Below are 13,601 nucleotides of genomic sequence, written 5' to 3'. Positions count from 1 at the left end.
CCTGCTCTCTCTGCAAAAGAAAAGAAACCCAGCGGAGCACTGGTTTGGGTCAAGAACGTCTTTAAAAGGGGGAGAGGTTCAGATAAGGCCGTTGCTTTACAAAAGGAAGTGCTTGTTTCCTTAAACTTGTGCCTCCATGTTATGTGCAAACCTCTCTGGGTATGAGTGAAATAAATTAGCAGACTATGTTTGAACTGCAGACACTTACAAAGTCTCCTCTATAGACAGCTTGGTGATAGCATTGAAATGGTAATAGGGAGGCCAGGGACTTAATCCCAGCAGGAAATGCATCTCAACGAACTTGCTATAGGATTAAGTATGGCCCCACTCCCTTCCCCAATTAACAGTTACCCTAAAAGTGCTGGGAAAGATGGACAAGGACTCCCAAGTAACTAGGCAACAGAGTTTTCTGAGAAGATGAACATAGCAGGAAAACCACAGTTGATACCATGTGGTCATCCTATCCCCATCAGTGTCTTCATGGGCCCCATTGGGTCCAACAAGAAACTCCTCAGGGAGTAGAAACATTAGGCTCAGACCCCTTCTTCCCACACTGACATGTGTGCCAACAGCATGCTGGAAGATTGTTTTGTTTGTTTTTTACTGCAATCTCTCAGCTCTTAAGTTTTCAAGGAAATCAAAATCGTGCCGTACTCGCCCTTGACCACCCGTCAGCATGGGTCCTTGCTTGAAGGACTTGGCAAGTCGGTTTGCTTCAGAACAGAAGGCAAAACACTGTAGTGTTGGGAAGAAAAGGCCTCTGGGTTGTCCCACCACTTGCTTCTTCTGCCTCCTCCTCAGGGGCAAAACATTAGTTCTACTTACATTTTGCAAGACTAAATTTTTAAAAAAAATTAATAAAAATGGGAATTTCCCTGTCAAGATCACATGAACACAAACAGCAGAGCTGTCCTTTGAGGTGGGTGGATGGTGCAGAGCAGTCCTCCAAGGTGCAGTAAGCCTCCTTGGGGTGTGGGCAGAGCAAAGGCTGTTGGTTTCCCCATCCCCCATCTGCTTTCCTCTGTAGCTATCCTTGAGTTTAGTGTTGGGATCACAATTTGGAATTCAACAGCAAGCTTCTGAAGGTGACAAGACAGAGGGAGAAGGGAGGGGAGAAGGGATGGAAGGCTAGTCCTCTTCATCCTCACTGATGTCACAGGCAGCAGCCCTGTGCTTGGAGAGGTTTGCTGGAGAGGAAGGTGGGGAAGTCTTGCCGGAGAAGGGCCATCTGAAAGTGGGCGAGGGGGAGCGTTCATGCGTCGGGCTGCTGCTGGGGCTCTGCTTTGGACTGATGGCTTGCAGCATCCGGCCTTTCCCCTCTTTCAGCATATGTTTCTGAGGAAACCGAAAAAAGGAGTCAGAAGGACGCTTCCTGAGACTGGAATGGGTACAAATGGCCCTGCAATGCTGTTGCTGTTGTTGTCATGTGCTGTTGAGTCACCTGCGATTCCTAGCGACCCTGTGCACAATAGCCCTAAACACCGCTCTATCCTGGGCCAATCTCACTGTCTCTGACACATCTTCTCCTGTTACCCTGTCACTGATGGAAGCAGGGCCATCTACTCCAGAGAAGGGTCAAGGATACAGTTCTAAGCAATTTCCTCCTCCAAGAGTCTTCACTACATTATCTATTTAAGGGCTCCAGCCCTGGCGGCGTAATCCATAGGGAGTTGCAATGCTAACCCGAAGGCCTTTTTGGTGGCTCAAATCTACCAGAGGATCATCAGGGAAAAGATGGGCAATTCCCTCCTGTGCATTTAAGCCTCGAAAACCCCATGGAGATGCAACAATGAGTTGGTTCCAGCAGTAAAAGCATTGCATTACTTGCCAGCCACAGTCACCAAATTTTATTTGAAGAATTCTTAGAAAGCTACTTTGTCTGCAGTCTGGGTTCCAGGCAAAAACAAAGGAATTACCTCAGACAAAAGGGGACCCAGCCCGGTTGAAGTTCTCTAAGAAGGAAATTTTGTGCCCTGCTTGAAAACTCAACTCTAGCATGGAGAGTACGGAACCACCTTCACAGTCAGATCCTTCCTAAAACCTGGCTTAGGATTCATTTGCTGAAAAACTACAACACACACACACACACACACACACACACACACACACACACACTCTCTCTCTCCCCTTTATTTGGTTTACATTAGCTTCCTGCTCAAGGACAGAATTCCCACCTGGCCCAGGGATCCTACAGACACACAGTGTATAATGGAGGCAACATGCTTTGTACTATCCTTTATTCATTCCTTCCCTCATATCTAAAGCTGTGGTGGATAAGCAATGGAGTAAGGCTACTTGCTTATCCTGTCAGCAGATTTGGAGACTGCTAAAAGGCTAGAAACACTATTTAAGAGGATATAGCCTCTTTCTGAAAAGATCATAAAGCATTGGGGGTATAGGGGGTAGTGGAAAAACAGCTCTGCCCAGATATGAGGAACCCAAAGAACAGTTAACCTCGTGAGATCAATGCCCCTTTCGGCTTGGGAATTCTGACTCTCTAGAATTTCCACGTGGAAATGCCCCAAATTCTTTAGGGAAGAACATACCAGCGCTCCTTCTGGGCCAAACATTTCCAGGAAACTGCCAATGAATTCTCGCGACTTCTCTTCCCATTTCTGAATGAGGTCGATGCTCTTTTCCTCCACCTTCTGAACAAATTCTTTTGACTTTTCCTCTACATCTTTCACTTTCTTCTTTACTTTGTCAACCCGCTCCTGCAAGTGGTATTTCTTTTCCTGGACAAAGAAAATCACTGTTTTGAGAAATAATACTTACCCTCATTTTCCTACCAAAAATGATAGAAAAACATGGTTCAAGCACACACTGTTCTGGTCTTTAGAATCTCTTGTTTTATTTACACTTCCTCAGCCTACTAATAGACATAAGCTTTGAAGGATCATGTTCTAGAAAAATATGAGACAAATTATTATTGTAGAAGCATGGATTAAACTGGGTATGTAGAGTAGGCCTAGTTAACAGGCATGCAGCCAAATGAAGTAATTTTCTTAAGACAAAGCACAAGTTTGGAGCCTAAGCCCAGCATGCCCTGAACTCCACTCCAGATGGAGCCGCCTGCATGGAGCAATGAGCTCACAGCACAACACTGCCAAGAAGGCAGCGGCGACAGTAGGTTGAGAGTGGAAGGACTGGATTTTTAAGTTCACTTTTTATCCTATATATTTTTTCTCCTTTATCATTAGTCTAGTCTAGGATTTTAGAAGTTGGGAGTTTTTTGGTTGGTGGGTTTTCTTGCTTGTTCTGGTATTCTGGAGGTCCATCTGTTAATTCTCAAACTTAAGATGATACTCTTTGTCCTAGAGACAAGGGAATATGATATGAACATTCTGGGAAGCAAATTTTAGTCAAATCAATAGTAATTTCATAATTTCCAGGTGACAAACAGAAAAAGAATAAGTTTAAGGCTTTTAAATATCTGAGTTTTAGGGATAATAAGAAAAATTTTACAGTAGGAGATAACAGCAGGTAAATTTTTTTGGTAGAGAAATCTTTTCATTTATTTTAGTGTCATTCCCAGATCTGGGGTCAGTTGAGGGAGCACGGTAAACTACTTATATAAAAGACAGAATCAGCAACATATTTTTAAAAATCAACTTCATTGAGGTATGTTGTTGTTGTTTACTGTTGAGTTGGAACCTACCCAGAACTGACCCTCCAGTGGGTTTTCTGAGGCAGTTAATCATACAGGAAGAGACTGCCCATCCTTCTTCCATGGAGCAGCTGGTGACCTTGAACTGTGTGCCTTTGGGATTGCAGCACAACTTCTTGCCACTAGGCTACCAGAGCATAATATATTTTATTTATTTATAAAATGTATTACAATTTCTTTCTAAAAGATTATATTAACTTGTTGTGCAAAACTATACACTCTGGGGGAAGGTTCATAGCTTTCATCAGATTTTAATGAAAATTACTACAAACAGTTAAGGACTACTGTTTTAAATGTTTTATATTAATGTGGCACTGAGAACAATGGACAATCTCCTCCCATGCAATTGAATGACCTCTCAAAACTTGCTGGAGGGTCAGCTATGGGTCAATTCCAACAGTACATAACAATAACAACAACAAGAAAGTCACACATTCTTATTTCTTGACCATGTTGACATAAAACTGTAAGGACAGAAATTGCCTTTAGTTTATTTTCTTTGTGTAGAGCTTAGCTCCGTATCCCCTGCAAGAAGGCATTTATTAAGTTTTGGGGAGTGACCGTGGGCAGGAAGCTGCATCCTCCAGGGCCAAGGCCCTCTGAACAGCGGGCTGGACTCACGTTGATAAAGCTGACGTTGAGCTCCTTGGCTGTGTAGCCCCTCTGCAGGTTCCGTCTAGCGTACACATCATAGTCCCGGACAATTCGAGTGATGATATCTGACGTGGAGATACCGTCTGTCCTCTGTGTTGGTGCAAACATGCCTAATACAAGAATATACACACAAAGACAGCCATTGTGAAAGCTGGTTAGCTCAGGCGGGAGGCCTACAGGGAAACTGGAAACATTTCTTTCCTCAAAAACCAGAAGCGATGTCTGAAAATACTGATAAATAGACGATTGACTTTCTCGGCTACAATCTTTCCTCTGTGCAGTACTGACGCAGGAGAACTTCTGTAGCTGGAGATGAGGCCCCATAAAGGAGGGTGCCCATCCACTCACTCACCTGCTTCCTTGATGTGCTTATAAACATCATCACTCCCAGCAGAAGAATATGGGATGTCATCGTGGGCTACAAAATCAATCTGAAAATAACGAAACAGTGTGTAAAACCCAGGATAATGCTATTCAGAAAACGCAAGTGAATAGTACCAGGCCCCGAAGAGGGACAGTAAGTAGAGGTTGGGCCTCTACACTCTTCACATTCTCTATACTTCCCTTTACTCGTAAATGATGTGACTCATCTGCAAACCACCCAACTGGTTACTAAGGATCATAAATAAGAAGTCAGCTGGTTTCCTTTTCCGATATTTCTCCTGGCCTAGTGGCTATGTTTCCTGCCTGCTGTATACTGGTCACCATGCTATGTGAGGAGATTTGCAGGAGAGCTGGTTAGAAAGCAGGGCCTAGGGAAAGAGGCAGGAAACCCACCCGCCCACTTTGTGGGCCTGCAACACGCAAAAAACTCACTGCCATCAAGTTGGGACCAGATCATGGTTAACCCTCCCCCACTGGGCTTCCCAGACCCCTAAAAATTGATTCCATAAGGATTTCTAAAAGTAGGAGGAAAAGGTCACTTCCTTGTTCAAGAGATTTCTCCTCCAGCCCATCAAAAGCTGTGTAGGAATATAAACAGAACAACCAATAGCCCCTTTACTGGAATAGATACATCTGGATCCCTGAGAAACACAAAGCCCAAAAGCGGTAACAGACATTTAGGTCTCAGGCTCTATCATTTGCTATTTATTGTCCATATGCCTTGCAAGGGTCAAAGAGACGATATGGCACTGGAATCAGTAATTATTCTGAGAGAGATGCTACACCTAACTTACTCCTTCCTGAATTTTTAAAAAACCCAAAGAACAAAACCTCAAGTTCACTACCTTCGAGCGAGTTCCAACTCCTAGTGACCTTGCAGTCGGTGTCCAAGGCTATACATCTTAACGGAGACTGCCCATCTTCCTTCTGTGGCGCAGCTAGTGAATTTGAGTGCAACACTCCATGGACTAGGTCACCAAGCTTCTTATCACAGCCAACACTACCACATTCAACTCCCAGAGGCCACTGCTTTAGGCAGCAAGCTGACCAAGACTGTACCACGGGCTCTCAGCTAACATCTCACGTTCCTGTAATCACTTATTAGGGATTCATAAGAAGTAAAAATAAGGATGGGGGCAAGCATGACTTTCAACAAAGAGAAAAGGAGAACGAGAAGTTTCTTCAACATCATACTCATCTAGGGGCCTGCCTAGGCTGTGTTGTGGAAAATAACCTTTGGTGCCACTGGAGACTAAGTGCTCATGTAGAAAAGCTAGAGAACAATAACATTGCTGTGGGTACCACTGAGTCAATGAGAACTGAGGAAGCAGACTGGAGGGAATCTCCAAGTTTGTCTCTTGCACAGTCACTGAGTAGGCTTAAATCACTAACCCTTCCGTTAACGTGCGCCACCAGGGCTCCAGAATGGTAATAGCTCTGTCCTAAACCTGGACAGGCTTCAAAGATATCCCCTAGCTTCAGGCCTATGTTAAATACTGCTTTAAAAAGCACCTTGACCGTCTTTAGTCTTTCCCACTGCATTGAACAATTCCCCTGCAATATTCTACATGTGCTTACAGAGACCCGAATGAAATCTTTGCTGGTTCCTCAAGACTAAAGCCCTCCAACTAGAATGGTGAATCCTCCTCATCTTTTATGCCTACCCCTTTCAGAAACCTGTTACTCCAATAGAAAATTAAAGGGAGGCGAGGGGTTTATAGTGCTATCTCATTAGTAAGAGTGAGAAGCATTCCTCATTTCTGAACCCTCTCCTGTTGTCCCAAAACAAAAGCTCTAATCCAACACAAGAAAGGTCTATGAGTACCTGTCTTATCTCCTGGAATGTGAACTTCCTGAAAGCAGGGGAGGCTACGGGTATGCTAAAGAGATTGGAATAGGAATACGATGAGGGCAGAAAGAGATATAATGTCTGTGTGTGGGCCACGGATGGAGTTGAACCACCAGAGAGGCACAGCCTTTGGGTTAGCAGCACAGCTCCCTACAGACCAGGCCAGAGGACTTCCCTGTGACGAGACTTCCTGTCATGTGCTGTCAAGTCGACCAAGACCCACACATTACTTGGTTTGTCTGGGCTTTGCCCCTCATCTATGACATGGGAAAAATTATTCAAGAGAGTTTCTGGGGTAAAAGGAGGAAAATGAAATGCAATAGATCTAAAAGAGCTTGCCAATCATTAAGCAACCCCATATAAATGTCAGAGATGACTATTAGGAGAAACACCACTGTCATCTCTGCTATGTGAAACTTATGTAGAAAGTAGACATGAAGTTGAGCTAATGGAAAGCTACTCCCAGTGCCAGGAGCCTGGAGAACTGAGGGGATTCCGGAACAAGGAATAGGACATGTGCTCCATCTCTTACCCGGTGTTCGGCCAGAAATTCAGGTGTCAGGGTCCAGGGGGCGTTCCTCACCACCTCATCCACGTATCGGCAGTGCTGCACCGAGTCATAGCGCTCGTTTTCATTCATCACTGTGAAGCCTTTGAAGTTGTGCGTCAGCTCATCGCTGCAGACTGCAGTTACCATATGATAAAGGTCTGAGTCACAGTCCTCCCAGCACCAAGTTCTCCCCTACTTTGCCCCACTTCCCAGAGCTGCAACAATCCTTCCCAGCTGGAAAAGCACCTCCTAGATGTAGCTCAGCCCAGGTAACACTGCTTTTCTTAATCCAAGACATACTTTTCAAGAGCAACACTCACTAAATACCAGAGAAGAAAAGGTACAACAGGACACGAAGGTTTTGACTTTGAAATGAACTTACTAAGCATTTATGCAGCAGTTAAATCATTCCAAATGCTACACCAACATGCAGAGCACATGCTGCTGTGAACTGGAGACAGGAGATGTGCGCTCCCAGGACTAGGGGAACTCAGCTAACAAGCAGGTGTCTTGAGCCAATGAGGCCTAAACCCTGGACTCTCCAGAGTCAGGCCTCTCATACATATCACACCAAAGAGCAGTCACACTGTATGTGTCATTTCTTTTAAAACAGAACCGCAGGCCAACATGCTTGGGTTATAAAGACAGGAGAGAAACCCCTGTCATCTTTTCTAGACTGACAGCACCTAAAGTCACCAGGCATTTTCTTACCTCCCACAATGAGGTATGTATTTGGGAAAAGGTTCTTCGCTTGCATCAGAGCTCGGGCATGACCAGAGTGAAATAAGTCAAATATTCCATCTGCATAAACTCTCACAGGCCGGTGATCTAAAGCCAAAAGAAAGGTTTTATGACACAAACACGTTTATTCAATATGCAACCTCTGACAAATGGAAATGGCCCTGTGCGAATGTTCTGTCCCTACACACACCACTCTTGAGATGCTCCGGGCAATAACTTTATTCAGGAGCAGACGGTAGTTGTAAACAATATGATAACAGACTTTTTGGACAAAGACTCTCCTAAGACCATCGTCACTAACTCCTTGGATTAGTCAGATTATCCTAAACTGTTCAGGTACCCAGATTTCATAAATTTTTTTTTTATTAACAGTAACTTAAAACTGACAATGGGAGAATAACAAACTGAGATGCACTGAACTTTAAAAACTCATCTTCCATTTGTGTGTCAGTTTTCTACTATGATTCTGGCCGTTTGCATTCTCATTTTCAAGCTGCCTTGATTACTAATGACTAATATTATGCTTTGAAAAGAAACTTCCCCACTATTTCACAGGTTAAGGGAGGATATAGAAAGGTAAGATTCAGAATGAAGGAGGGTAAGAAGCTAAGGGGAGCAGTTGCCAATTTATTTGTTTCTCAGCTCCACCTTCATCCTTCAACACTTGCTCTGTGACAATATGTGAAATGCCTTTAAGTATTTCTTCCTTTTTTACAGTGAGCATGATGTTAAGTTTTCACAACAAAAAGTAAGACACTAAGTGTTTGGAAATTAAATATAAATATCTTGGAATTGTTCATTGTAGCTCTACCTTACCTCTGTTTTATTAAAATAATAGAGAACTGGCTGTCAACTTACTTAGGTGGTAGTGACTTACGAAAGAAAAACCAGAAAATGATATTTTGGTGTACAAGACGAGTTCCAAAGTCAAATAAACATTATTATGACCAAAACTCACATAACATATCATCACATTGCAAATTATATACTTTAAGAATCCTACTAACTTATTCCTACTCTGTGAGTAAATGAAAAGCTATTTCACTATGTTCTTTCACGTTACACTGCAGTCAGAATCAACTCATAGCTGGTCCACTCCAGCAGGTTTTCAGAGGCTGTAAACTGCATGGAAGGAGACTTCTCCCCTTTCTCGCGTGGAGAAACTGGCAGATGCAAACTGCACGCCCTTGAGTTGGCAGCATAACTCCTTACTACTAAGCAACCAGAGCCCCATACAGCACTTCCTATTTCACTATCACTGTCTAAAATAAGATGTAGTATCACATCAGCCTAGGAAGGAAATGTTACAGACCAAGACCTCCTGTCTTCAGGACAACGAATCAGAGTGGAACAAACTACTTCTCGGAAGGCTTAACTCTTTTCAGATACCCTGCCCATAAACACATAGTTTTTATACCAAGGAGTTACTGCTGATAGATCTAAAATGGTACAATTCCTAAGGACAATTATATAATATCTACCAAAAGACAAATGCTCACACTGTTTGACCAAGCAATTCTAGTTCTAGACATTCATCTCACAGATACATTTATAAATAAGTAAAAATTATTTACTGCAGCATTGTTTATAACAGCAAAAGTTTGGAAACAACCTAAATATCAGTTATAAGGTGAATAAAATTCAACATGTAATAGCTGTTATGAGGGCAGATGCCTATATAATCTATCTGCTTGGATCCTGAAAAATTGTAACAGTGGTTGCCTCCAAGAGGCTGGGTGACTTTGAGACAAAAAAGAAAATAAAGCATTTCATTCTACACACTTATTTATTTTTTTAGATGTACAATCATGGGACTGATTTAATTTGCAAACACAGGAAATAGAATTTAAAGTAAAATATAGGGACAGAAAAGAGAAATGGAAATGAGAGGCAAGGGGAAGTTAATAGAGTGTTGTTACATTGTTTTGAATGTAGTCAGACTCTACAAAGTATCTATGAACTGTTGAACAGAAAACTCATTTGTTCTGTGAACTTCCATTCAAATAAATCAAAGCCTCAAAAATAAAATACAGCAATACAAAGGAAGACAGAAATAGCATAATGGATTTAAGAGTTAGAAAGGGCCTCAGTCCAGACCTGTGCACCAGCTCCTTATCGGTATGAACATAACTGCTTTAAGCTTCAGTTTCTGATATTTTCATTGCTCTAAACCTGGGCAGTGTAATCCTTCTTATGCAGACTAAAAATCATAACCGGAAAGTTACCAACATACTTCCGTTTTTCCTAACAAGATGAGAGAGGCTATGACCTCACTTCACTTGATCCTAAAGTACAAGGGATGTCGCTGATAGGCGTCATTGAGTCGACTACAACTCATAGCAACCCTATGAACAAGGGATCTGAATCCTGCCCTAACCTGTGCCATCATCATCATCTCTGATGTACTTGGGGCCACTGTTTTAGTTACATAAAAATTAGGACTAGTTGTTGTTTTCTTGCTAATAGATAGTATGTAACAAGGACAAAGTAAAGTGAAGAAAACTCAGTGGATACATTTCCAGGTTGCTGGCAACAGCACAGAATGGGGCTGACTGAGTAACTGTTGGCCAGTTCTGTTAGGCCAAATGTGTCACTGAACTCTTCTGACCAACCCCAGATGTCTCTCTTCAGTGTTTCCTCAGCCGCCTCCTCCCTTCAATCCAATATATCAATCAATTCCCTGTCACTTGATCCTAAGTCAAATAGCCAGAAGGAGAAACTGGCAGAGAAAGCAGGAGTAAGTCACCTTTTCCAAAGTGGTCACTGGCCAGCAAAGGCACATCCCCTGATTTAGCACTGCTGGCTCACAGTATCATTATTAGTGATCCCTTTTCAATCTCAAATCATCCTAATTAAGATGATAAAAAAATTATAGGATCATTCTGTGGTGGTTATTAGGTGTTGCAAAGTCGGTTCCAACTCACAGGTGACCCCGTGTGCAAGTCTGTGAAACACTGCCTTGTTCTACACTGTCCTTAAAACTGTTCCCATGGATCAGCCTGTTGCATTGAGGGTCCTCCTTTTCTTTTTTTTCTGCTGACCTTCTAACTTGACCAAGCATGATGTTCTCCTCCAGAGACTGCCCCCTCCTTACAACATGTCCAAAATACGTGAGAAGTTTCATCATCCCACTTCTAATGAGCGTTCTGGGTGGCTAGGTAGTCAAATGTCTTTAGACAGAACAAAAGGATTTGAGATTCAGTGCACTAGTTTTTGGTGTATTTACACAGATATCTAGCAATGAAATATTGTTTCCCTAAAAGAATTTCATTGTCCTTTAGCTTCCTTTTTTTTTCTTCCTTTCTCTAATAAAACATGCTGCTTTTCCCCATCCACCTTATCACCCTTTCCCCCAATTTTGCAAAAGTTTCTCTCATATCTCAAGTCATGCTTGTGTCTGGGCCGAGTTTTCTCCTAGACATCCAAACTTCCTTCTTTAACTCCCTTATCTCTCTAATGAAGGCGTGAAGGGTGGGCCCCTCGTGCTCCATGTTATTGTTAGCAGCCACCATGTGGATTCTGACTGTGGGGACCCATGTGTGCACAGTAGGAGTGTGCACTCAAGGCGCTCATCGTCTAGATGCAGACTGTTACAGGACTGTCTTCTGAGACATCCTTGAGTGGTTTTAAACTACCAAACTTCTGACCAGTAGTCAAGTGCTTCCCAACCTGTGTACCCAGAGACTCCTATTAGTGAGTGGTTTACAATTCACTGTGAAAGACATAGATTCTTTATTAGCTTATGCCCTTGTCTTGTGAATGTAGTCATTTATTTAAACATTTAACATAGAATACAAAGAATGAGATTTAGAGGATTAACCAGAGATTAAGTTGACCAGCAAACTTTAGAGACTTCTTTAGGACCCTGTTCTACCAGAAATGAAATCATGGCCTTGCCATGAGGGTGGCTTTTTGGTTATAATGAATTCATTCTAAAGCATAGTACCAATCTATTATGAAAAAAGACCAAGGCTGGAAAGACCCAGGTTAGAGCTCCAACTGTGCCACCAATTATCTGTATTACTATGTGGGTGCCTTCACTTGTCAGTTTCTATGGGCCTTAACTTCCCGTGTATATAATGACAAGACTATAAAGTAGAGAGGAAGCTCTGATGGCTTAGTGACTGCCAATTCAAAGACAAGTGGCTCGAATTCACTAACTGCATCAAGGGAGATAAATGGTGAGTGTTCTCCTGTGCCATTTACTCTGGAAACCCACGGAAGGCTCAGCTATGAGTTGGTTCTGATTTGACAACATATAACCACAATAAAGTAGATAATCACAAAGGTCACATAAACCTGTAAAATTCTATTATCTAAAATGAAATTCTTTTTAGATCTATTGACTAGCACTAAGCTTCAGGACTTGGAAATAGTACACGTATTTTCAACTATAAACCCAACTCATTATTCCTGAGTTGGATGGAAGTGGGTTTTCCAGAGGCTGTAAATCACACAGGAGGAGACTGTCCATCTTTCTTTCACAGAGTCACTGAGGGATTCAAACCTGCAGAGAGTCACTGCCTCTGGGTTAGCCGTGTAACTCTCTACAGATGATGCCACTAGCACTCCTCAAGTACCACAAAGGGGGAGGCTAGATTAGCAACAAGCTGGGTGATGTAACTAATGTGATTATACTTCCGTGAGGGACTAAACTCTAAATGTGTGTCATTAGAGAGTAAGCAAAAGGCTTTAGATCACATGTTTGAACATGACCCTTGAACTGCCAGTTGGCATTTTGAAATTTGACCTGATACCAGCATACCCTTCTACCTGGAGTTTCCAGATCTATCCTTGTCATCACTTTTGCTTGCCCTAAATGAGCCAGCTGGGGAGAGTCAAACCCAAAAACACATCTTAAACAGGACTGTGATCAACACAACCTATTCTAAATTCTTTTGTAAAGAAAAGCATTCTCTAGATGCAATTTTTCTTTTTGAGTGTCTCAACCCACAATGCAAGAAGTGTTGGAATCCCCAGTCTCATACTGTTCAACAATTCTTTTTATTACCATTTCACTAGTCCTCATTTAAAACAGAAAGTAAACATATTAACAAAATCAAGAGGCAATTACAAATAGTCCCTGTACACTGAAGGTGTGCTAATGTGTAGCTATAACTCTTATTTCCTAGTGCTTGCTTGAGTAAAAATCCAATCCTACATTTAAAGACTAGAGTCTTAACATTGTTATCAGAAGGACTAAATGGAAAAGGGGAGACTTTAGAGAACTAAGAAAGATGCCCACAGGATTCTGTTCTCATAACAAATACTCATGGAAATTTCTAATTAAAATGATGCCTAGGTGAGATCTGGTGGAATAGTGGCAAGAAGGTACAGTGCAATCCCAGAGGTGAATGGTTCAAATCCACCAGATGCTTTGCTGGAGAAGGAGGAGCAATCTCCTCCTGTACCAGTCAGATCTGATTTGATGGTACACACACAACAAAATAATTAAAAAAAAAAATTAAAATGATGCCTAAAATCCATTTCCCAAGATAGGGAGGTATCTAGAATAAAATATATACTAACAATTTATATAGTTAAAGATTGCTAATTAATGATATAAAGCAAGCATACAAGTAAGAGTGGGCTTTATAAATAACAAAGTGAGTCTTAAATAAAATAACACTATGCAAATCCAAAAACTTCTCCAACAGGGTAAAAAGGGAAGCCACAGACTGGGAAAATGTATTTGGTAATACATGTCTGACAAGGGACTTATATCTAGAATTTATAAAATACTCGAGCACCACATG

The 13,601-nt window shown here is 42.0% G+C and overlaps 1 protein-coding gene across 1 annotated transcript in view; it reads right to left on the bottom strand.

Annotated features, from left to right (window-relative positions):
- Nucleotides 1–1,128: 1,128 nt before the first annotated feature.
- The window catches only part of PCYT1A (phosphate cytidylyltransferase 1, choline, alpha), a 36,084-nt gene continuing 23,611 nt past the window's right edge, over nt 1,129–13,601 (bottom strand). The window contains exons 3-8 of the mRNA XM_006884198.1: nt 7,816–7,932; nt 7,087–7,238; nt 4,674–4,752; nt 4,289–4,431; nt 2,547–2,735; nt 1,129–1,335 (exon numbers count right to left, since the gene is read on the bottom strand). Coding sequence (XP_006884260.1) covers nt 1,129–1,335; nt 2,547–2,735; nt 4,289–4,431; nt 4,674–4,752; nt 7,087–7,238; nt 7,816–7,932 — 887 coding nt within the window. The remainder of the gene's footprint in view (nt 1,336–2,546; nt 2,736–4,288; nt 4,432–4,673; nt 4,753–7,086; nt 7,239–7,815; nt 7,933–13,601) is intronic.

This window comes from Elephantulus edwardii, unplaced genomic scaffold (assembly GCF_000299155.1).
Source record: "Elephantulus edwardii isolate Elephantulus edwardi_28Jun2011 unplaced genomic scaffold, EleEdw1.0 scaffold00032, whole genome shotgun sequence".
NCBI classification, from domain to species: Eukaryota; Metazoa; Chordata; class Mammalia; order Macroscelidea; family Macroscelididae; genus Elephantulus; species Elephantulus edwardii.
Note: the sequence above shows the minus strand (reverse complement) of the source record. Positions and strands in the feature narration are given on the sequence as shown.